Below are 25,741 nucleotides of genomic sequence, written 5' to 3' on the forward strand. Positions count from 1 at the left end.
TGTCATTGATATACTATTATATTTTCTGTTAATATCTTGAATTAGATTTTATGTTTTCATTTTATTTTTAGGAAAAGTTTTAGCCATTTTGTTGTTTATTTTTATTCTATATGTTTTATTGGCTTTTAGGCTTTTGTTTTAGTAAGTATATTTTGGTACAGTTATTCTGGCAACTAGCTGAAATAAAATAATTTTAAGTTATGATTATTTTATTTCAAGTAATAAAAGTTTTTTAATGGTTTGGTTTAGTTTTAGTTAATGATAATATTATATATTGTAAGGTGCCACAAGAATGCAAGAACTTTCCACCTTTTAATAGAAACAACTAAAATCCAAACAAATTTGATCATTTATAATATATCTTACTATTCTCTTACATTTACATTTCAAAAAGCCTCTTGGTTGTATTTATTCAGAAGGTGGCGCAAATGTAAACTTTATAGGGTTTAAAGAGCTTTCTATAGAACTCAATGTACTCTCGTTGTTGCTGTCAAACGCTGCTAACCAACAGAGGGCGTGGTTTCCTTTGATAGGCAGGCGCGGATTGGATGGCTGACGTCTCAGCCTCGCCCCCTCCTGAGAGGGGCGGGAGCCGCGCGCAGATCCCACGTGTGACGCTAGCGCTCCCGGTTCGGTGATATTCGTTGAGCTGGGGCTGCAGTCCCCGTGTGTGTGTGTATGCGTGTGTTTGGAGTTGGTTGGGCTTTGAGCTATGGAAGCGGACGCGAGTCAAGTCACCTCTGGAAGTCCGAATGATTCGCAACACGACCCGGGGTAAGAAGACAGTTCGAGTCTGTGTGTTTGGAGTTTGATTCTGTTTTCAGCGCGAGCGAATGAGCGCGTGTCCTTCCTCGCGCAGTCCTGCTGATGTTTTGATTGACGGGTCATGTCTAACGGCTCATTTCAGCCGGTTCATAGCTCAAGCTGTTCGTAGGTCGCTCTTTACGAGGTATTTTCTCGGAAATGGCCGTTTTAACATCTGGAGTCACTTATACCATGTTTTCTCCTTACAGTAAAATGTTTATCGGTGGCCTCAGCTGGCAAACCTCACCAGGTAAGGCGAATTTCTTCTGTTTTGGAGTTGTTTTGCTTTTATATTTATCCTTGGCATGCATCGAGAGCTGTGGTGTTTGTATGTATGTCATTGCGCACAAGGTTATTGTGATTTCCAGTCATCTGACACTAAAAGCGAGCGACGCGACAAAACTTGAACGCTCTCATTATAATCAACGAAGTGTGAAGCGCGCGACCTTCGTTTATTATAACGGCAGCGTGCAGGCTTATGCGCGTCGCTCACTTGGTACTGTAGACACGGCGTAACCCTCTTGTGTCCTTGTGTTTGTGTTCAGACAGCCTTAGAGACTATTTCAGTAAATTCGGGGAGATCAGAGAATGTATGGTGATGCGCGACCCCACAACCAAACGCTCCAGGTAAACACACCTGCTCTCTCTATGTTCTGTCTTTATTCTGCTGTTACATTTGCGTTAAGAGCAGATCAAGAGTAACACGATGGGAAGCTGATTCATTGACATTGAGTTAGGAGGACTGTACTGTAAGAGAGCCGATTTCTAAATTATATTACGAAGGACAAGGAGTTTTTGTATATGTGCATGTGCGTACATTATATTATAGATGTGTCTTTTGTGTTTTAAACGTGATTGACAGTTCCCTACATGATCCTAATAAAGCCACAAACCATATAAGCCACTTGTTATATCTTGAATTATGAAACAAGACAAAGCATGAGAGAAAGTATGTTTCATAGAAACGCAGATTTTTCTGAGCCAACTCAGTCCTTGAGTTATTTAGTGTTTATTTAGTTATTAAAGTGTTTGTAACTCTATTAAAAAAAATCCCCTGGCTATGTATGATCCATAAATATATAATTTTCTTCTTGTGAACATGAGTTTCTAAGCAAGGCTGCCATTTGACGTCTATTGTTCCTTTTAAACTAGGCTAAAAATCTATTGAATCTCATATAAAAACCGAATTAATTGTGCTCAAAACACTGTTCATGAACTGTGGGACATGAGGGACTATTGGGCCTAAAAATGAGAGAAGTCTGGTTTAGTAAAGAAGTTTCTCGGTTATGGTTGAGTGAGTACTGAACAATTTCTTAAACTTAATTTTGTCAGTTCATGACAGATATGAATATTTAAATTATGATAGGATATTTAATCTTTATTATTTATAGTAATAATCTTTGAATTTGGGTTTTGGTGGTCTGTATAAATATCTGCTGTAAATGACTGACCATACCTGCCAATATTTCTGGACAGTGTTTATTATATTTTTTACATGTGCACTTTACGTGTTTCATGTGTTTGTACAATGCATGTATATTATATATCTATACTTTATTAAAGGGCGTAAGAACAATTTGATAAGTGTAGCAGTGGCACACAAAAGCATTGAGAAGTTGTGATTATCTCTCAACAAGTGGAAATTTCTAGAAGTATCAATGATTGCAACACCCCTGCCTTCTGAGTTTATCAGCAAATATACAAGAGCGCTTTGTATGCTGTCACAATTTTTCTGCCTCTTCTGTGGAGTTATCTCCTGACCTTCACTGTGTTTTGTGTTTTTGTTTCACAGAGGGTTTGGCTTTATCACGTTTGCAGATGTTTCCAGTGTAGATAAAGTCTTAGCGCAACCACACCATGAATTAGACTCCAAGACGGTATGTATCACTTCATAACGTTCAGTTTCTGTAACTGTGAGAATAGAGCGTGTGCATTGAAACAGATGTTGCCAGCCAGGGCAGGGAAAAATCTGAACAACTGGCCCATCCTTATTTTGTAACACAATGCTGTGTGTTAAAATGAATTCTGGCATCTGTGTAGATGGGTTTTTAGACTGACATTCATTCAAGGACTCTGAGCTGAAATGTGCCCTTTCCTTGTTTATCTGGGAAATGACTCAAAGATAATCATTATAAACTCCTGATCTCATTCTGAACTGAAGGGACACCTCTGGATTTCCCCTGTCTTTCCTTTCACAGTCAACTGAGACTCATGGACATGCACTTCCCATTCACATGGATTTGATATTTCCCTTTGCATGTCTTCATATAATAATGAACTTACATTCCTCTATAGTTTAAATTAAAAACTCAGTTCACTCAGATCAGTTCATGTATTCTGTCCAGTTGTGTACAGATTCCAAATCAATCAATGAAGATACTGTAAAAAAAAAAGACCCCTAGAGTGTTGAAAAAGTGAACATTTATAATAGAAATATGTAGTTACATCAGTCAGTGTGCTGGCATTCTGAAAATGACACTTCTCTGCTGTGCGTTGATTTCTTTAGTGCGTTTAGTTTGTAAAAAACAAACAAAAAAAACTTAAATGTCAGACAAACTACGCCGAACACCTGGAGCGACTACACCACACGCTGCCTTCATTCTCCAAGTCTTCTGTGCTCCAGAAACACTCGCGTGTCTGACGCTGTCCGTAAATCTGACGGTAATGAATAATTACGACTGGCAGTGAGGTTTCAGGGCTGTGCTGTGTGTCGCTTGTATTCAGCTGAAATCAGATTTCTCTGAGCTTTTATCGCAGTGGGGGGTTGTTATCTCGTCTCCTGCAATCAGTGCTGAGTTCTGTACAGTGTACAAGAACAGTAAACACTTCGAGTGATGTCTTTTTGAAGAGAAAGTTTTGGTGGAGGATGCATCTAACAGGCGTATTAAAAAAAAAAACAGGCTCTGTTTTTAGTGAGCTGTCTACCTACCTATATGGCATTTTTAAGAACTTTATAGGAACAGACACATCCATAGTGTTGTTCAGAATACAGTGAGTTTAGAAGTAAGCTGCTTCAGGGGTTTCTTCACACCTGGTATTAAAGGGGTCATCGGATAGATCTCACTCCAGATCACCATAGATCTGGAGTGGTCGAATAGGGAATGTATCTACACATATCTATAGTCTGCTCGTCACTCCACGGAAGAGAGGGGCGGAGTCAGCAGAGCTCACTAGGATTTAAAGAAACGTGCTGGAGACAGAGCTGATTTTGACAGGGTAAAGAATCATATCAACTAGTGTAAAATGGGCATCCGATTAGCCCTTTAAGATCTGTTTCAGAGTGCTATTTAAACATGATATTGTCTCATGCATCTCCTGTGATCAGATTTTGAAGATGGAGTCAAACAAAATGCAGATGTCTACAGACATTGTAATCTACCCATAAACGAATAGTCAAGCCTCACGTGAACAGAAACTGTTTTGTGCATGTATATGTATTTTTTTTTTTTATCTTTTCCAAATCTTCACTTTTGTATGGTTATTTTAAACATGGAACCAGCTAAGAGCTCTTCACAAATGTAATGTGGTTGTTTCTGACTTCCAACAAAAGTGGTTTGAGTAATCCAGTTGCAAAATGTTTTGAGCCTCTTTTCGTATTTAGCACTGATCACTTGCGATTGGATCAGCCAAAAAGGATGTTAATACCAGATGTAAACGAGGCCTCTATCTGAAAGCAATAAAAGGCCACTCGCACATTAAACTGTTACTGCTGAGATGGGAGAAGCTTAGTAATTGCTTCATCTGGAAATACACAGGACTTTATTTACACAATGTGTGCTTGAGTCTAAATTACACGTTGGCTTAATAACTGCAGTCTGCTATTTGATTTAGATTATCACTAGGTTTAAACATTTTTTTTTGTTTGTCTGACTGAATGGCTGGGACTACAGTGGTTTTGCTTTCGTTTTTAGTGATCCGGCGGTGGTAATAAAATATTTTGTACTAATAGGCCTAATTAGTGATGACCTTTTAAGGTCCCGACCCCATGGATGTAGCTTATTGACTTAATTGGAGATCTGCTCAGTCAGCTTTTACTGGACCATTTGTGAATGCATAAACTCAAAAACCTACATCAGATTGATTTGGAGCCTTTATTTACAGACCCAGCATTCTCACAAATGTTTCTCATTTTATCCGTGCATTCATCAGAATGGGATGTTTGCTCTCAGGCTGTATGGAAAAAGACTCCTAATTTCTACTGATTTAAAATTCAAAGCGTAATATTGTTTCTGCTCACACAGGCTTGTTTCTATGGAGTAATTGAGGTTGAATTGGTTAAGCCTCAGGCTAATTGCTAAAACGAATTGCTACATGAAATTCATCACAGAGAAGGTTTCCATACCCAGGTGTTACAAAATCCATCTCTCTAATTGACCTGATTTGAGGAGATAACAATCACAGCCCAGTCAAACGGAATTATGGGAGTAAAAAGGTTTAGCTCATTGGACACCAGTGTGTCATTTGAGAGAATAATTATCCTGTGCACAGCACATTGAATTGACATATCTGTATTTAAAATGGCCAACAAATAGACGACACACACATATAGAGAAGGCATAAAATGACTCCTAAGATTATATCTGGAATGAATCATTCAGTGTGTGTGCATTTTATTTAGAAATGCAGTGTCTGCAATGATACACACTTATATGCTGCAGAGCCCTCAGGCAAACATTCAAATCTACACTAGGAGTTTTGCTACAATCTAAAGCCTTTGCCTTGCTGAACATGGACAAGTAATTTCCTGCAAGAGCCCAATTTCGATCTGTTTATGTTTTTCCTCTTGACTACGTCTGCCTGTATGAGATTGTTTGAAAGTCCTCTTTATAAGAAGCTGTATTAAGGCTGAAGCAAGACAGTGTGACATTGGAGCATGAAATAGTTTCTCTGATAATTCCTTCTGTCTGCACACCTTCACTAGATGGAACACAAACTGAAATTAACAAGATGACAAGCCAAAGAGTTAATGTCATCATTCCAGTACGACCCATCCATGCTCGTAATTCAGAAGCTTCGTGTTGATGATTTCTTGGAGTATGAAAGAGTGTATGGTGATGAATTTGGGCCTGGATAACTGCATTCATATGTGATTTATTTATTTATTTTCCCTCAACATTCTCCCTCTTCTTTCTTTCTTTGTGCACAGATTGATCCTAAGGTCGCCTTTCCTCGACGTGCTCAACCTAAGGTCAGTATTTTCAAACTTTTGCTTGACGCAGACATTGTATTTTTTGCTTAAGCATTCTCATATTTGTATTTTTTTTTTATAATGTTTTAACCCTTGAGGTGCAGACCTGTGCATCAAAGTGGGAGATACCAATGATGTGGTCAGTCAGTGATGCGTGTGTCCATCTGAAGTGATTTGCAGGGATTTGTGGGTAGTGCTCTTGATTAGGTGTCAGTGTGTCCATCTCTTTTGTGCTAATGCAGCTCTTCCTCTTTACTCTTTAAATTCGTCTGAAGCTCAGAGTGTCCGCCCAAGTGCTGTCCACTCTCGCAAGTTCTTTCTTTTTTGTCCCACAACAAAAACGATCAATAATGGAATTTTTTTTTTTTTCTTGGTTTTGAGTGCCTCACAGATTTTATTAATTTTTTTTCTTTGCTGAATGGCTCAGGTTTCAGACAGGAGGAAAGTGCTCAGATCCAGGGCATGTCTTCGAAGTCTGTTGGCATGTATTTCCAAAATTTCCAGACAGTTCTTTCCCCTTCTTTATTTGCCAGTTTTGGTCTCTTAACCTTTTCTCTTGCAACATAAAGGACGACTCAGATGCCCCCCCCCCTCCCCAGGTCCCTGGATTCCTGTTAAAACAAAGAAAATCCATTTTGCTCTAAGGCAGCACTTTTTTTTTTTTTTTTTTTTTTTCTTTTTTTTTGACCCCCCTAAACAATATGAACTCCCCTGCAGACAGCAGGTTATGAGAACTGAATTGTCAATTTCAGGGAGACACGGACCGGTTTCTCCGCCTTGTATCGTAGCATCATGTCTGCTGTGTCTTTTTTCTTAAACCACAAAGATGGATAAAGAATAATATACTGCTGTTGTTTTTTCTTAAGGAAATGTAAGGCTGAGTGCATGAGTACAGAAAGAATTGTATTTATTTTAGTGTGAATCGGAGAATGTGGATTTTAAGGCATCTTAAGGCAATAGGATTAAGGCATGCTTTTGGCATTGCACTGGCTTTTTTTTATGTATGTAAAATTGATTTTAGACTGCAAGCAGCCGGTTAATCGTTCTTGTCACAAATCTTGCCTGCACTCCACCTGAACGGTAGTGCTCATGTTTATTTCTCAGTGTGAGGTCTGTGTCCGCTTGAGAGTGAGACTTTTTTTTTTTTTTAAACATGATTGCGGGTCTCCTGTTGTTTATGGACTCTTTATAGCTGTCCTGTGTTATTGCAATTTGAAGTTTGTGAGGTTTGTATTGAGGTTAAGGGAAATGTTATCATCTGCACTGTGTTTGGAATGAGAGATCTGGATAGGTGTGGTGACTTCAATGAGAACTTTAAGCAATACAATTCTTCTATGTGGCTGTAATATCCCTTGTGACATCATCAGTGATGTCATTTACACTTTCAGATGAGATTTTTTTTTCCTCGAGCTGTTGTGTCTGAGAATGCCATACATAACATGGCTATCCTCTCTTCTCCTGCAGATGTTAGTCTCAGACACAAGCTTGTCTTTGGTAGCCAAATTGACTTTGCCTCCCGAGATTTTTCCCAGCCAACATTTGTTTCTGTCGTTGTGTCACACTGTGATATCACAACAGATCATGGCGTGTCCTGGCATGATTTTAATTGCCACTGGGACTGTGGCCTCTTGTGTCATTAAAAGAGCTTTGGAAGCTTGTTATGAAATGGCAGCTAGTCAGGAGTTTCTTCAAAAGAGTTGACCAGCGTGATTAACGGTTTCTTGTCTGCCTCATTTGCATGTGCTCACCGTGAACCACTCGGCTTTAAGTTGTCCTTGATTACTAGAACTCATGCGAGATACAAATTGATGTCTTGTATGGCTAAATTGTTTCATTTCAGAGTAATTCCTGCTTTATCACGTTTTAAGGTAGTCTAGAGAAGTCCAGACTTCCGTTTTTTTCCAGGAAAAAACATTAATTTAATTTGTCTTTTTAATTAATGAAAATGAAACAAATCTTATTTTTTTGGAAAATAAAGGGGATTTAATATTACAATTAAAACACTGAGGACATATTTTATGATTATTCCTTAAAAAAAGGTTTTAATCATTTAAGTAGGCTATTACGTACATTCCACTGAACAATAGGAATATATTTCTGCCGCAATGTCTACAATTGAAACCCGAACTTTTATTTTGACGGCTTGCCGTGAATACCTTTACATTTCTGTGTGTATATGATATGAAGATAGTTTTACTCAAATGAAACGGTCAAATGCTCATGAAGTGACTCTCAGAGCAGTTCTGGAGATGTTGTTCATGTATTTATGTCCTCATTTAGTGAGGCGGCAGACGTTAATATCACCGCAAGCCTCACGCGTGCTTCTGTATGAGTAGCAACCGCGCGTCTGTGCCATACATTAACACGGAGACAGGCAGAAGTCATATTGAAATAGTCGTTTTGTGGCTCAATATTTACAAATACTAGTGGGAGTGGGTTCACTTGTGTGTGCGCGTACGTTTGTGTGTGTGTGTGTTTATTGTAAAGTGTTATTCTAACAGTCAAAGTAATATTCAAAATCACGTTATTATTTCTCTCTCTCTCAGATTGTTTTCAGATTTCAGACTCGGCCAACGAAAATTAAAGCATTAAATATAAATCTCACTCTCTCGGCTGCTTCATATTAACGGTCGGCAGCGCGCCTGAAACATTCCCTTCATATAATTGATGCTAAAATTAATATAGCAAAACTCTTGCTCAATTCAAATCCAATTAATATTCGATTGTATGAAATGCAAGTGCATATATTACGTGACCAAAACTTAATTGGCTCTAGCGTGTCACACACACGTTTGATCTTACTGTATCACATCTGTAGGTGCGTTGAAAAGTAGTAAATAAAAGTTCAAATTAAATATGAATTTATGAATGATGCCCTCACCTGTCGAACTCTTAATTCTCTAAAAAGATCAGGATGAGCAAGCGACTATTGCTTAAAAGATTTATGTGTTCCTGTGGCAACATGATTTAGGGCTATAGCAACGCTTGCATACAGGTGCAGGAAGGTCAGTTCGTTCACCTTTGTCATCTGTTTTGTATCCAAAGTAATGCCATATTTCACTTCTACTATTCTCTTTGTTTATTAATTTCAGCTGCGTTGATAGTTTCATCTGTTTGATCCATCCCATTTTTCTGTTGTCACATTTTACCGGTTGCACAGCAGTTTGGGAAGCACTGCCACCTACAGGTGCATTTCGCAACTGCAGCGTATGAAATACCGAATTGAGCAAAATTATGATATCGTACCGTTTGAAATATAATATATACCGGTACTTTTTCAGTACCTGTATAACCTGCATCCCTTATATGTTTGGTATGTACCTCGGCTTTAACGTCACGGTTATGATTTCGGTACAGCAGGGGGAAAAACCTTTTTTTTTTTTTTTTTTTTTTTTTTAAACACTTTAGTGAAGAAGTTGCTCTTTCTTTAAAAACATTCAGTTATAGTTTATATTTTGTTAGTGATAAAAATCTACCTCAGTTTTTGCTTAAAACTATAGGGAGCCGTTTTACATTATAAGGTTACAATTAGGCCTAAGAACTTAACCCAAACTTAAATTGTTACTATTTATTTTTAAATAGATGTTCAACACTCAGCTTTAAAAAAAAAAATAAAAAAATTGAATGCAAATATGTAAATTGCACATAATGCACTTTTTAAATTAACTTTATAAATAATAAAATTTCTAGGCTATTTGTTAAAATATATTCAATTACACACTGGCTGTCATAGCTAGGGCTGTGTATTGGCAAGGATCTGGCGATACGATATGCGTCACTATACAGGGGTTGCAATACGATATACTGTGATACATTGCGATACTGTAAGAAAGGTGATGTAGGCCTATTGGGATATTTCTTATTTTAGGAAAAGGATATATTTTTTAGGAAAGCTGTCATTAAGAGCACACCACCATATGCAAACCTTAGTAATGAATAGAGATCGACCGATATATCGATTTACCGATATTTTTCCCGATATTTAAGCATTTTTCCATAATCGAATATCGGTTTTGTAATATCGGAGTCCCCGATAAACACCGCCATCTTGTGGACGTTTTCAGAATTGCGCGCAGGATCACAATTGCAGCGCATCTGAGGGGAGACGAGACAGCAACGGCGTGCAGGTACTTGATTTGCTGTAGTTAGTAAACTATTTAATATTACAGGCATTAATGCACAAATTAGATGTATTACATAAATGCCTGATATATAGTTAAATATATGCAACTTGGCTCTAAGAAATATGATAAATAAGATACTCTGTCAAGCCCTGTCCCTGTAAAGATAGGCTATAACTTTGCCTGAAATAACACAGCCATGAATTAGCACATGCTGAATTTAATTCTCTCTGTGGTCTATTAGTCTTGTGAAGTCGGAGTCACATAGATAATCCGTCAAGTCCTCTCCCAATAAAGACGTAACTTTGCATGAATTAAATAATACAGCCATGAATGATTGCATGTTGGAAAGAAAAGCATTGAATGTAATTCTCTCTGTGTTGTCTATATGCTCATCATTAGTCTCGTGAAGCCGCTTTCATATTGCAGTTCACTCAGCGGGTTGATGCTCAAGAAATGCTCAGCACGGCCACCGCATGTAACTTTTAACAAGATTCACTTTTTTGAAGCACCCTAAATTGTATTAACACTTACTATATAACCATTATTTCGTTTATAAACATCTAAATTAATACAACTCTATTGAAATTAATTATTTATTATCTCCGCGATCGATCACAGTTTGAGTAGCCTATAGTTCTGTGTAAAGGCATAGATAAACCGCGCTGTCAGCAGCATAAATTAGAGCATGCCAGTTGAGAAATGCAATAAAATACAATGCTTGTTATATTCCAATATTCCAGAGAATATTATTCCGTGAATTAACATTATCCAGTGAATTATTCTTCACTCTTTATCCTATTAAACAGCTTATAAACCTACTAAAACTGTAGTTAAAAAATGAAGTTGATATGACTCCTTTCCTTTATTTTCTCCATTTGAAAACATTAGACTTTCTATGTTCATTTTGCTTACTGCTAATATTAGTGTTGCTGCTAAAGCTTTTTATAAATAAAATGTTTTTTATTGTTGTAATACGAAGATTAAATTTAACATGACAGGGCTCTAGACTGCGACCAAAATGGTAATTGTTTGCGAGTTAAAATTTGACGTGGTCGCATTTGTAGGAGTGCCAGGTCTGCGCTACTCCAAAGCGTCTGCTTCATACAGCGCGCGCTGCCAGCCGCAGCACATTATAGCAGGAGTCAGATTTCACTGATCACGTGAAGAGAGGTAGAGCTTAGTGGGTAGAGCCTGGTTCATACTCACCGCGTCAGCACGAGCGTGAAGGTGCGCGTCGCGGATGGAGCGCAACGGATGGATTTGTTTTCAAACTAAAGTAAAAGACCGCTTCTTAAACCAGAGAAGGTGAACGTGCACAGTATTCTTGTAGAAAGTCCTGTCAGCTACAGCCAGTTTAGTTTTACTTTTCTTTTTGTTTTCGTTTTGAGAAGCTTGTTATCTTTGCTGTTTACCTCAGGTTATGCTATGGAGGCTTTCCTTAATTAAAAAAAAAATATATTAATATTTATTTGCTTCCTCAGAGTTTGCTAAACATTCTGTAATATACTAGGTATATAGTACAGCATGTGGTGTGTCCTATGCCATGCCTTGTCTTATTCGTTTTGTTGATAAATGTTATGTAAGAGTTTGTCATTGTCAACGTACTGTTTTGTTGTTGTTGCGCTTTTTAATTAAGAATAACAATGAATCCATCTTTTGTTATAGTCTTAAAAAGTTAAAGGTGTATAGATATAAGCAAAACAGACAATGATCTTTTCTTTGTAAAATGTGACACCAAGATCGCAAATTTGAAAGTAAAAAGCGCACGAAAAAAGGAATTCCTGTTCACAAAATTTAAATCCCAAATAATACAGATGAAAAAGAACGAGTTGAATGTTGAAAACTTTCGTTACGATATAACTATAAACTATGATAAAAGTTCATCAGCATGCATTGATTAATCAAATGTTGTAGCAAAAACAAATTGCAACCAAATTATGTGCTCGTGCGCAAATGTGAGATCAGTGGGAAGAATGAGTCTAGAGCCCTGCATGAAAGACTGCTAATTCTCAAAACATTTTTTGTTAAGATGACTGAAAGGAGGAAAAACCAAAGTGAAGTATGGACTTACTTCACGCAGTCATTTATTTACTTTATAACAGTAAATAAATATCGGTTCTGCATATCGGTTATCGGGCACATAGACATGCAAATAATTGGTATCGGTATCGGTTATAAAAAATCAATATCGGTCGATCACTAGTAATGAATAAATAAATAAAAATTGTTTAACCAGAACACACTGGGATCTGCATTTGCAATAATCAGGCAGTGTAACATTCAATGTTATTGAACCACTTTTTGTGCAGTATGAGTCAAGGAGGAAATATTAAAGTGCTTGCAGGATTCTTTAGTTAAATGTATATAAAATGTATTTTATAAAAAGACCATATTTTTAAACCCTGCTTTAAGGGTTCACCGTTTAAGCTTACAATTGTAATATACAATGTCATAACATTTTGATCTGAACAAAAAAATTACGAAAACAAAAACAATTGTAAAACAATAAAATAAATACAGATATTGAACATTCTCAGAACCTTTCAACTTGGATTTCACAGGTTTTTCAGCCTACACAATAATATTCTTTTACACTGTAATCCTTTCATTTTTAATATTTGACATGTTTGTGAAGGAAAAGCCATGCATTAAGAGCTTTTAAGAAACGCTCATTAAGAAATTAAGAGAACTTTTGAACAGAATGAAGATGAGTACATTTTCCTTGGTTTGCCTAAATATCATATTTTTCATTTAGTACTGCCCTTCAGAAGCTACAGAAGATACTTACATGTTTTCCAGAAGACAAATTAAGTTAAATTTACCTTGATCTTCAAATTCAAAAAGAGTGTATGTAAACTTTTGAACAGGGTAATTTTTATAAATTCAACTATTATTTACTCTTGTGGACTATATGTAAACATCTTTTATGTGAAATATCTTATTCAGGTCAGTACTAAATAAACAATAATATGCATTTTGTATGATTCCTCTTATTTTGGTAAAATAATTAACATTTTGCAGATTCTGAGAGGTGCATGTAAAGTTTGGACTTCAACTATATATATATATATATCTGCACAGCCCTAACAGCAGGTTTGGAAAAATTGGTGTGTCTAGGACATGGTGTAAGAAGTTGTTCAGAAACTTTCCAGTCTTCCTGTTTTTTTTTTTTTCCCCCTTTGTAACTGCCATGGTTTTCTGCCATTAAAGTCACAGAGAAATGACTGCTGACCTCTTCTATTTCTCTCATCTGTGCTTTTACTCTCTCTTTGACTCATTTTTTTGGTTCGGTCTGTCTCGAAACGGGACTCCTGCAGCTGCACTTGTGCGTGTATGATGTTACAGTTTCTCAAGTGAAACTCTCAGTTCTGTTTCCATCTAAAAAAGACAGAAAACACCCTGAAGTGTAAACACAGCCCTCCAGCAGTGCGTGTGTCTGGCTTGTGTGGGTTTTAGTTAAGAAAAGAAATGCACTTTAAAAATGGCTCCGCAAAGCAGACAGGACGCCCATCGACTTTTCACAGAAAACAAGAAACAATCCGATATCTGGCAAAGGCAGCCAGGATCATCGAGAGGGAAAAGTCAATCAATCAGCGCGGAGTTGATGGGATCACGGTATCTGGACACCTTACTCTCACCTCATGGCAAAAAAGATTGTAACTGCTGCAAACAAGTGATGTGGGGAGGTGTAGTATGTTCTGATGTGAAATGTCCTATGAAAGAGGTATCATATATTGTATAGGAGAACATCAATGTAGTAGATTGTAGGCAGGGGGAGTGTATGTACAGCGCTCTCTCCACCCTTGAGTGGTTGAATGTTGAACACTTTTGTTACCATATAAACTATGATAAAAATGAATCAGCATACATTGATTAATCAAATGTTGTATCAAAAAAATAAATAAAAATAATTGCCACCAAATTATGTGCTCGTGCGAAACTGAGAAAGTTAGTCGCAAAAGTGCGACCAGTGAGAAGAATGAGTCTAGAGCCCTGATTTGTGAAGGACTCCACACTTTTGAAGAACATTTTTGACATTGAGACATTGAGGCTGGAGGTCGAGTTCACTTGAAGTTGGCATGAAATGAAATTTCACCGTCTGTTCTCGAAATGCATCCATCCATGGATTTTGCATCCAGAAATCATCCATTATAATTTCTTTATATATATATTTTTTTCTTTGACTTAAGTAAAATATCATAGCTCAGCCTTCCGGTACATTTACGGAGTTCTCCAATCAGTTAGACTGTTTAAACTCTCTCTTTCTTACAATTAACTGCAAACTCACGTTTAGATCTGTCTCCTCCCAAGTAATAACCAGTGGAGAGAACCAAGTCCAATCCTACTATTTTTTTTTTTTTTTTTTTCTTTCTTTCTTTCTTTTCGTTAATCCATTGGACTCAAAAAATGGAGGAAAAGATGTGTAGCTACTTCCGTTACATCGCAACTTTAAAAGCATCTTGAAATATCCTAATGCTATGCTGCTTTTTATAATCATTACTTGTAACCTTTATTGCAGTAAAAGTTTAACCAACATTTAATTACAGTTAACTATTGGCAATAATTTAAAAAATTACCTATTGTACAAAAGACAATGTTGTATAACAGTATAGCCTAAAACTCTTTAAGGCCAAAATGTTCATTTTGATATTGGTTAAAGTCGGCATGAAATCAAAAGTGACCATTCTTATTTTTTGATGGAATACTGTAGTGTTTATTATAAATAATTTATCCGTGCACTTCATTATTTTTTTAAAATTCATGTGCCCTCGTAATCTTTAATCAAAAATGTTAACCTCCCCTCTCAAAACGACTCCTCTTCTCTTCCGGTCACGAGTAATGGCGCAAGGGCGGAGCTAGTGATGTGAGGGGTAAACGCTGGGATAAACAACAGGGGAAAAGCTGAAGCTGATGCTTCACTTTATAGCACTGACACCAGTCATGAGGGAGTACGCTACCCTTAAACACTGAAAAGATATTAGGATATTACGACATTACTCTTAGGACATCGCAAACTAATTTGTTTCATGAATATGACAACCTGATGGAGGACGCGCTCAGTCATTCAGGCAGTCTCTCGCTCTCGCGCTCTCTCGCGCTCTGTTTAGGCATGCTTTGTGCCGTTGATTGTCGTCGCCATCCCTAATACCGTAAATAAATAATTTATTCATGCTTGGGTGTCGGCGGTGAATCCAGTGGCGAGAAATCCCCCACCACTAACCGCAAACTGGCATTTCAGATCTGCCTCCATTTTGTTAGTAACGCCCCAACTTCCAACGATCCAATCAATTCTCGAAGGAGGACATCAAGTCCCGCCCTCTCATTTCAGATGCCATTTCACTCGGATATACGTCACAGTGGAGAAGAAAAGACAATCGCTACTTCGGTTTCATGCCGACTTTAACAGTGAACAATGAATATAGTTTTTTTTTTTTTTTGGTTATACTAGGGCTAAAAAGATCATGTTAAATAAAGATCAAAAATAAATAAAGGTGACACGTTCTCTGCTACCAATAATACTGGTAATGTCAATGTTAATCCATATTTAATTTAATTCAGAACTATGCTATTTGCAGTCATTTCAGAAAATGGGGAAAAAAGTGCACAGATTCCACGTGGGTGAAGTCATGCTGTTTAACTGATTAGCAATGCATGGAGGAAGTTTGTCATACCTTCACTATCATACGATGCATATATGAGACAATACAGTGTTGAAATGTACAATCTGCTTTAAAAAGATGCTGCAGTTCCCTGTCGCAGCTGCGGCAGGACGATAAAGGCTTTTCATATGAAAACAGGTGTGTGATGAATCTAGACAAGATAAAAGTGAAGGACTGTTAACTTTTTACTCTCATTCATGCAAGTAATACTATTGCAATGTCATCCCTCTCTGAACTGGGCTAAATTATAGTTGTGTCCTCCTGCTGGACCAACATTTGCATGCAATGAAAAATCAGCAAACCAGAGACAGAGATGATTTGCCTGTGTGGTTACAGGGTTACTGTATGGTAACTCTCATTTTATTCTCTCTTTCTCTTTCTGTGTCTCTTGTTTTTATTCCAGTATTCATCTCCTCCTCTGCTGTGATCTTGCTGTGGGCCTTTTCATCTGGTGTGTGTCAGTGTGTTGTGCTATTTTAGTGGAGATTTATTTTGGAACTGTCTGAACGTGACTCATGATGTACATGACTCTGTCTGTCTTTCTCATTGTGAAGTGTTTGTGTTTGTATTATCTCTTCTGATGCAGTCATCTTAAAGGGATAGTTCACCCAAAAATATATTCAAAGTCATAATTTGTTAAATTATTTTCCAGACTGTATGACTTTCCTGCTATTACAGCAAACAGAAGAAGATAACAGTTTTGGTGACCATTGACAAAAGCACTAAGACTTTTCTCAAAATATCTTCTTTTATGTTCCTTAGAAGAAAGTAAGTCATACAGGTTTGGAACCAAGATGAGGGTGAGTAAATTATGACAGAATTTACAATCTTGGGTAAACTATCTCTTTAATGCTATACTGGCACAGGAACTGCAGTCTTCACCAGGGATGCATCGATCCGATACTCAGGATCGGTATCGACTCCGATACGGTCATTTTCTGCGGATCGGGTATCGGTCAGACGAGACTGATCCAAATCCGATATTATGCGTATACTATTGTGTTATAGTTGAGCCTCACAAAAGGCACAAAAACATTATAAAGCACCATAAAGTTTTCGTGCACACTATTTCAAGTGTTCTGAAGCTGTTCCATAGTTTAATCTGAGGTACAGATGAATATTTAAGTCTTTAAATTCAAGTTCAGGTAAACTCTTCTCTCCGCCGCGGCTGTCTGTCATCCTCCATTCAGCAATCAAACTGAATTCGGTTACTACAGTCAAACTCTCTTCAAGAGCGCACAGTTACTGAGGTTAAAAACTGTTAAAAGAAAAGGCTTAATAAACTTACAAACAGATTTAATACACTACGCGTCAATATCTCTTCCCTTAGTACTTTGAACGTTTCTATGCGGACTCAGAGGGCTGCGCGCTGTGACTCCGTGTCGCTTCAAGCGCATCATTTGGTGCACGGGATGCGCATAAGCGCTTTCTGCTGCTCTATATTGGAGCCTTACATATTATAATACTTTTGCACAATGAAAGATTACTAACAGTCTTTCTTGTTCTGTCCTATCTATCATATGTTGCTGCCTTCATTACTTTGCTATAGATTTAAAAGAAATGTCTTTTAAATTTATAGTAGCCTATATATTTATATATAAAGGTATTTGCTTGTTTTTTCATGAATGTATTTTACAACAATTCAAAAAGCAATGTGTATAATTTCACCAGATTTAGTCCTACACTTATTCACTTTTAATTGTAAATAAAAATGTTTCACTAGGTTTTATAAAATTATTGTGCACCCATGATTTTTCTAGAGTATCTTTTGCTGTATTATAAACCAAGTTTATAATAGTATTTTTGTCATAGATTATGATTATATATTTTTTCATTTGTTATTTTTCATTAAAATGACGTTATCTATATGTAGTAGATTGTGTTTAACACACAAAAGAGTAACACACAGAGACACACAGAAGTATAGAAATTCTACATCGATTAAAAAAACAAACTGAAATCGGATCGGTTCTGAAAAAATGGTATCGTTGCATCCCTAGTCTTCACACAGGAAGGGCTCATCTTGGAGCTGATTTCATAGGACTGACTATTGGCGTTCAATGGTCCTCTCGGGATATATGTGCTCAAAGACACTTTTCAGAAGTCATTGTGCTCTGTCTCTGAGGTGGTATCGTGCAGAGTGCCCGTCTAGAGCTTTAATATCTCTGGGAAAGACTGGCTTGTGGTTTGAGATGTTTGAGAAACCCCAGTATGCCCTCAACACCACATGGAAAGAGGAAGCGCTTCCAAACAGAGTTTTAGAGCAATTACACCCCGATCAATAGAGAGAGAGCAGCAATAACAGGACATTTCCACAACAGCAGGAGGGCACACAGAGAGAGGCTGATATCCGGCTGCTGGATTTGGGTTTATTAGATGGAGACGGGGGGTTTAAGCCAAGATTTTGTCCAGTACACAGCTGCTCGATCAGCCCAGATCAAGGTGATGGACCATGGGACTGAACAAACAACTGGAGACTCTCTCTCTTTCACTCTGTCTCTCTCTTTTTATGCTTTTGTTCTGTGCTCACTGTAGACTTTTTTTTTTTTTTCTGAGGGGATTTCTGTTGTTCAGTGGCTTTTCTTTGTGTTGTGAGAGACAGGAATAGATCTCAGGCTGCCCTGGGCAGAGCCACGGGGTGATTGTCTTTGACAAGTCCCCTGTCAAATCAAAAGAAAAGTAATTTCTGTGTTCCCATATCCTATCGTGGCTTTCAGATTCATGGAGGCCTGTTGAGAAGGACAAGTTTTACCCATTCAGCTCAAGATCTGGTTTCATTTTGTGCCATTTCATTTTTGTTTGAGCGAATGATGCTGTATTTCTGTGAAGTCTGCTTTCACATGAAGGACAGGCACTCATATGCATAAATAAGTGCCGTTCACAGTCATGTGACTAGACCTTTATGCTGGAAAGCACCACCTGCTGTGAAATCTCATTGGTCCTATTCAGGGCTCGCAAAATTTCTAAATCCCTGGTAGCCCTTCGGGCAGGTACTCTTCAGATTTTGGTAGCCCGAAAATTAATTTAACTAGCCCAAATAAAATAAAGACCATAAATGTCAATCAAAAACATTTTCAATACACAAATATCAAGGAAAGAGTTTTATTTGACTATTTACAAGGTATCTGCAGAATTCTTAAAAATCTATTTATGGAAATTTGAAAAATTATTTCTTAGACCGTTTTAAATACGTTAAATGGTATAAGGCCTTAAAAACTCAAAATTCAATCAAATTCAAAAGCAATGTTCCCTCTAATTTTTTTTCTTGCTGAGCAAAACTTTTCTCTGTTGGGTGGACATTTCGGGCACCTGAGCAAAAGCATTGTTTATACCAGACCTTTACAGCATGCACACAAAAACGTGTGTAACTTTTAACTTTAATGTGCTATTTATATTTGATTTGACCCTTGATGTAACTAAATGATGTACATTTTAGGTTACCTGAGAAAACATTTTTACTGTACAATACACTGCAGTTCAAAAATTTGGATCAATAAATTTTTTTAAAGAAGTTTCTTTTGCTCATCAAGGCTGTATCTATTTGATAAAAAATACTGAATATTATTTTACAAAATAATATTGTGAAATATTGCAATTTAAAATAAATGTTTTCTATTTTAATATACTTTAAAATGTAATTAATTCCTGTGAAACAAAGCAGTATTTTCAGAGTCACATGATCCTTTAGAAGTCATTTTAATATGCTGATTTTTAATCAATGTTGGAAACAGTTGTACTGCTTTATTTTATTTTTTATACTGTATTTTTTGGGACCTGTGATATTAAAAAAAAAACTAAAAAGTTAAAAAGAACGGTGTTCTTTTCTTTAGGCAAAATAGAGATTTTGTGTTACAATATAAACCATTCAAAAGTTTGGGGTCAAATGTTTTTCTTTCTTTTTTTAAAGATACTTTTAAAAAGTTTAAAGAAAGTTAAATAAACTTTATTCAGCAAGGATGTGTTAAATGGATAAAATTGATAGACATATTTTCTAACAATAGAAGTCTTTACTATTTTGAATAAATGCTGTTCTTTTAAACTTTTTATTAATCAAACAATCAAAGAATAAAGTAACACAGGTTCCAAAAAAATATTAAGCAGCACAACAGTTTCAACACTGATAATAAATCAGCATATTAGAATGATTTCTGAAGGATCATGGGACACTGCTGGCGTAATGATGCTGAAAATTCAGCTTTGATCACAGGAATAAATGCTGTTTTATAGTATAAGTATTAAAATAGGAAACCAATATTAGAAATTGCAATAATATTTCACTATATCACTGTTTTTTTTGTATTTTTTAAATGAATACAGCCTTGATGAGCAAGAGACTCCAAGTCAAAGACTCAAAAACAAGGTCAATTATTTATCAGGTTTATAATATATCCCTAACATAATATATTATCAAAAAAACTATTTAAACTGATAGAATAGAATAGGATATAATACAAACTTAAGCTGAGATCTGTAAGTTAAATATAAAAAAAGGGGTAGATATGAATTCTTCTATAGCGGTCTAAACATTGTTATGAAGTACAGTTTGTACAATACACTTGTGTGTAACTGTACATGTTTCAGAGAGTTGTTACCGTTCTTTGCCCATCCTCCGCTATTTCCAGCACTTAATCAAGCCACTCTTCTTTAATACATGAGGATGTTTTATTTCACATGTCTTTTGCGTTTGCGTTGGCTCTCGTGTTGAGCGCACTGCAACCATTGAAGTATTCAGTTTCTACAGCGACTCATTTGGTGCATATCGTTCTCTTTCTATGAAACCTGTAAACCGCATTCACCGTTTCTAACTGTCATGACATAAGCTCTATAGCGGTTTGCCCGAGCATTGCTATTCTTTCCTTTTTACTGGCGGCATTCAATCAAATGGCTTCCCAACTAATTTTTGTGTGCGTGACGCACATTATTTCTTCTGCCCGGCTGCGGTGGAAGAAGAGCGTGGTCACGCGTGCACTCAGCTTAGAGGGAACACTGCGTGGGAGCCCTGTATTTAAGGTAGCCCGTCGGGCAGGGCAGTGATACATCTTGGTAGCCCGACTGGAAAATACAATAGCCCCGGGACGTCGGGCTAGCGATTTTGCCAGCCCTGCTATCATATTGCTTTTCTTAACTGTATTTTAAACATTATATGTGTTGTGATTTGTGGATTATGTCACATAATTTTGAGTATAATTGTCACTTTCACTGTGAAAAAACCAAAGTAGAAAATATTTGTTAAATGTCTATTGCAGTATATGTGAATTTTGTCATTCTCTCGCTATATAAAAAAAAACTAAAGTTTCAAGTCTGGATTCAGTAAAACATTCACAAGTCATGACCATGTTTTCAGGCTTCATTTGAAACTTTTTGTTCCTTCCTGTTCTGTACATGCTGTTAAAATCTCCCTCTCTTCAAAGAAAACGCAGGATTCAGTTTTCTCCTGTCTTGCAGAAGAGCTGCCTTAATTAAATCAGTTGGTCTAACGGATTAATTAGTCTGGGTGGACATTTGCTCATTTGGTCCTGGGAGATTTGGAGAACAATGGCTGAGTGATCGATGTGGAATCAGGTTGACTCCAGCCCTCCGTAAACTCAAGGCTGATTCGCTTATACATTTTCTCTTTGTGTGTTTAACAGGTTTAGGCTGCAAATCAATGCAAATCTCTGAACTGTCATTTTTTTTCTTTCTGCCACTGTAGCTAGTTTAGTTGCATTCAGGGTTTTAATTCAGATTTAACCAGTAGTCCTCGTCAATATTGCTTGTCTTTAATCTGGCGGTTTTGTTGACTGTAATGTGAATGTTCTTGTTTTGTTGTGTCCAACCATTTGCATACATTGTAGCCACTTGAGGTTCAGCATTACAGTGATCTTTAGGCTAAAAGTTTTTTTTTTTTTTTCTTAGTACAGTTGCTGACACAATACAGATAAAGATGTTGTTAACCTTCTACATAAATTAAGGAACACTGTGGGTGTGACGACTCACTGTGGACTGCAGCTGTGAACCTCAGGTGAACAAATCTTCTGAGTGAGCTACCAACAGCTCCTCTCCCTATGAGCTGACAAAGAGATGAGGAGCTTCATGGAGAGAGACAGTATGACAGAAAGAGCCCAGCTGAGGTCTGTGTTCCAGCGATGAGGAGAGCTGCCAATCAGAGGGATTATTTAGTTGCAGGAAATTGCTGTGTCCTCAGGTAAATGTATTCTTGGGTTGCACATGTACAGAAGGTCCTGCGGCTTGTGGGTTTGCCTTTCAGGACAGGGATTAATTCGTTCTTGAAAGGTCTGAGGTTGATCTATAGCTCATGGTATGCGCACAGGATTAAACATGCCGTCGGAAAAGGCAAACGTCAGCAGCACAGTTAAGATGGAGATAACTATTGGTTATCCCTGCCTGTAGTTTCACAGAGTCAGAGTATGGATGAGCAGCATGATTTGGTTCATTCTGAAGCTTGTTCTGGCCAAGAACTGCCCACTTGAGAAAGAAAGTGGTTTCATAAGAAAATTTATATTTTGAATCTTACTAATTACTGTCATTTGTCACACGATCCTTCAAAAATCATTCTAATTCGCTGATTTGGTGCTCAAAGGATAGATCTTATTAATGTTAAAAACAGTATGTATGCTTTTATGTAGACAGTGGTTCTTTTTTTTAATATAGAATGTTAAAAAGAACTTTAAAATGGAAAAGTTTTATAGCATTATCAAAATATTTATTGCCATATAATACAAGGTTACATTTAAATGAGTTTCAGTTAGGCTGAGACTACTCTGCATATAATAAGGACACAATTTCTTTATAGGAAGTGTTAGCTTGTTTGTTGATTTGATTTTACTCTCTTTTCCTGAGTCTTTTATTTTAGTAATCACATGATGTAACAATGGACACAATAGCATTTAAAAGGAGCAATAAAATCCAGGCAGGGAGATCTCTGATTCATGTGTGTGCATGAGCTGTTTGTTTGCTGCTGTTTGGGCCGGATGTGAGACGGCAGCCCTCTGTGAGGGGATCTATTGATTCTGTTGCCCAGTTCAGTGATGGTCATGTTCAGGCCTGTGTGTGTGTGTTTTGAATTGATTCTGGACGCCATTGCTGTTTGTTTTATGTGCTCTGTGTAAGCGTGTGTGTGTGCTTTGTCTATGTATATGCTGGCATATTTTTTTGCAGTTGAGACACTTTCTGTCCATCTCCTTCTCTGTTCATTATGTATCTGAGAGTCAAGAGTCAGCAAAGCTTTCTTGGCATGATTAAAATTTACAATATTGATAAAGCATTTAACATGCTTATAATGCAGAAATAGAATATAGATGGCCAAATGATGGGCATTCATATTAGTTTTTCCTACAGTTCAGCTAGGGGTGCCATAGGTTTTATAGCATTTCTTAGTGCAAACATCCACTGCACTGGACAGAAGTGATGCTCAGAGTCACAAAGATACTGAGTTTCAAGCATTTCCTGTATGTGAAAGGATGTAATCTTTGTAGTTAACTCCGCTCTAATAGACAATCAGTTAAAGAAAAATACAAAGAAAAATTAATGTAAACTGTTTTAAAGTAACATCTTGGATTATACAATGCTGATATCAGTCTTTTGTGGATGAGTGGAATGCAGCAGGTCTCTCTCTCTTTTTTTTTTTGAATCTGGTTTGAAACTTTACAGGTGCTGAGACATCACCTTAAGCTAAGCTAGCGTTACTCTTCTTTCTGGGACTATCATACACATACTGTTTTTGTGCTCAGTGGAAATCAGGACAGTTTTGTTAGTAGTCAAGTCTACATCTGCACTTGTCAGCTGGGTTTGTGTGGTTGTGGTGAGGCATCTTCACAAGTAATTACACCAGCACAACGTCAACTATAGTGGAGAGAGAGTGCTTTGTCTCCATCTTTCTGTCTTCCACAGCTAAAACTCTTGAGATATAAGCACTTTTTAAACAAGCACAGCAGTAAACGGGATGAAGCGTGTGTGTGTCTGAAAGAGTCTCTGTCGTTTCAGTGTTTGGATTTTCCACTTTTCCTCATTTTCAGACTCATTTCTGTCATTTTTCACGGTTTATTTTGTTATTTTATGTTTTTCTGTCTCTGTTGGAAGACCGAATCAGCCGTTGTGTTGTGCCTCCTTGTTGTGCCTTTTTTTTTTTCTTTCTTTTGTCTGTCTCTCTCTGTCTTTAGATTGTCAGTCTCACTGCTGCTGTCACTGTCTGTCTCTGCCTGTCAGTCCAACCTCCAGCTTCATACTCATTCATCTTTCTCTCTCTTTCTCGCTGTCTCAGGGGTTAATCATGGTGGAGATGCCACCACCATCCAGAGAGAAGATGATAAGCTCTTGTGGAAATATAAATTAGAAATGTTTCCTTTTCCACCTTCTGACTCTCAAATTTAAAGCTTTCCTTCCTTTTTCCTTCACTCTGACTATGTTTTGAATAGCATAGACTACTCTGCTATTTTTTTTGTAGTATGCACTGTGCAGATGTAATTTTTTTTGTGTATAGATAAGCCAGTCACATTTTGCAAATGCACTATACACTACTATTCATGTTTGAGGCCATTAAGATTTCATTAAATTGATCAAAAGTAACAGTAAAACCTTTTCCATTGTTACAAAAAATGCCCTGAAAAAAGTGTATTGTAATGTTTACACAAAAACATAAAGCAAGCTGTTTTTTTTTTATTGATTAGGCCTATTATAGAAATGATTCTAGTGCACCAAATCAGCATATTAGAATGATTTCAACTAGTGAAAACTAGTTATTTTTGTACTGTATTTTTGATCAAATAAATGCTGCCTTCGTAAGCATAATTGGCTTCTTAAAAAAAAAACTTACCGACCCCAAACTTTTGAATAGTAGTGTACTTGGGATGCTGCATGCCAGAATGCCATGTACTCCACTCAACCTTTCCATTTGCAGCATTTTTAGATTACATTATGCACGTAACATCATCTAAAATTTGTAACATTCTTCTTGATTCATTTTTTTTAAGACTTTTTTTTTTTTAAGCATTTTTGGCTCAAATGCTGCACTACCGGACAGAATTTAACAACAATAGTGAGGTCATATTACAACAGTGCGGCAAACTACCATTTATCGTTTCATATTCCATACTAGTTCTCACACCTTTTTAAAAAAAGTAGTATGCTAAGGTTTCATTCTAAATGTAGCCTAACTTCTTCCCCACTATTTGTCATTAAACAGTGGAAGAAAATATGAATACAATTTACACAAAAAAGAGAAATACAGAACCAGTGTTCACTCTTTCTGATTAGAATCCTTGAGCCTCACCTCAGGATTACAGAAAAGCAACAATTATAATCTTAATGTCATCAAATGATTTAATGAATTACTGCTCATACCTGCCAATTATATATAAAAACACAGATAATTACTCTGGGAAATCTGTCGGACCGATAGTTGTGTAATCTGGGACAGTTGAAGGTCATTGTTTAATTTGATGCGCTCAGTTTAATTGGTAGTATTAGTTTTGTTTGGTTCCACCCAAGGCACTGACTCTAGTGCTTTGATTTTGCATGTTTCCACGAACACAGACTGCTATATTTGCCTTCAATAATTTATGGCTGCGTGCTGTCTTTCGGTGACCTGAGAAGGCAGTCAGTCTTTATTTTAATAGTGTTGTCTCATTGCACAGTGGATCAGGGATCTAATGTTCTTTTAAGAAGTTGTTTTGTCATTGAGAAGCTCGACCAGAACAGAACCACTAATTCAAAGCAGCCTAGAGTCAGAGCCCATGGCTGACGGAGATGCTGGAACTGCCAGGGCTGAAACATCGATGTGTCTGTCTCCCACAAACACGCTCCTGTATGTGTACAGCGGCATGACCCAATATCTTGCAATAAAGCAGCCAGACTCCCTGCTGCACTCTTCTGTGTTCGCTCACTTTATCTCTCTCTTCAGCCGTAATACACAGTGTAGGACAATGCTTCTAGCTGTCTCACCCCCTCTCTCTCTTGCCGTCAGTCCT

The 25,741-nt window shown here is 37.1% G+C and overlaps 1 protein-coding gene across 3 annotated transcripts in view; it reads left to right on the plus strand.

Moving 5' to 3' along the window:
• The first annotated feature begins 580 nt into the window (after nucleotides 1–580).
• msi2a (musashi RNA-binding protein 2a) overlaps nucleotides 581–25,741 on the plus strand; it is a 175,502-nt gene continuing 150,341 nt past the window's right edge. For 2 of the 3 annotated variants that reach the window (XM_079408166.1, XM_079408164.1), the window contains exons 1-5: nucleotides 637–774; nucleotides 1,014–1,054; nucleotides 1,350–1,431; nucleotides 2,597–2,681; nucleotides 5,951–5,992. In XM_079408166.1, coding sequence (XP_079264292.1) covers nucleotides 713–774; nucleotides 1,014–1,054; nucleotides 1,350–1,431; nucleotides 2,597–2,681; nucleotides 5,951–5,992 — 312 coding nt within the window. In that variant the 5' untranslated portion in view covers nucleotides 637–712. Of the gene's footprint in view, nucleotides 775–1,013; nucleotides 1,055–1,349; nucleotides 1,432–2,596; nucleotides 2,682–5,950; nucleotides 5,993–25,741 lie in introns of all 3 variants that reach the window. The other variant, XM_079408165.1, reaches the window with a different exon arrangement.

This window comes from Barbus barbus (genome assembly GCF_936440315.1).
Source record: "Barbus barbus genome assembly, chromosome: 45".
Taxonomy (NCBI): Eukaryota; Metazoa; Chordata; class Actinopteri; order Cypriniformes; family Cyprinidae; genus Barbus; species Barbus barbus.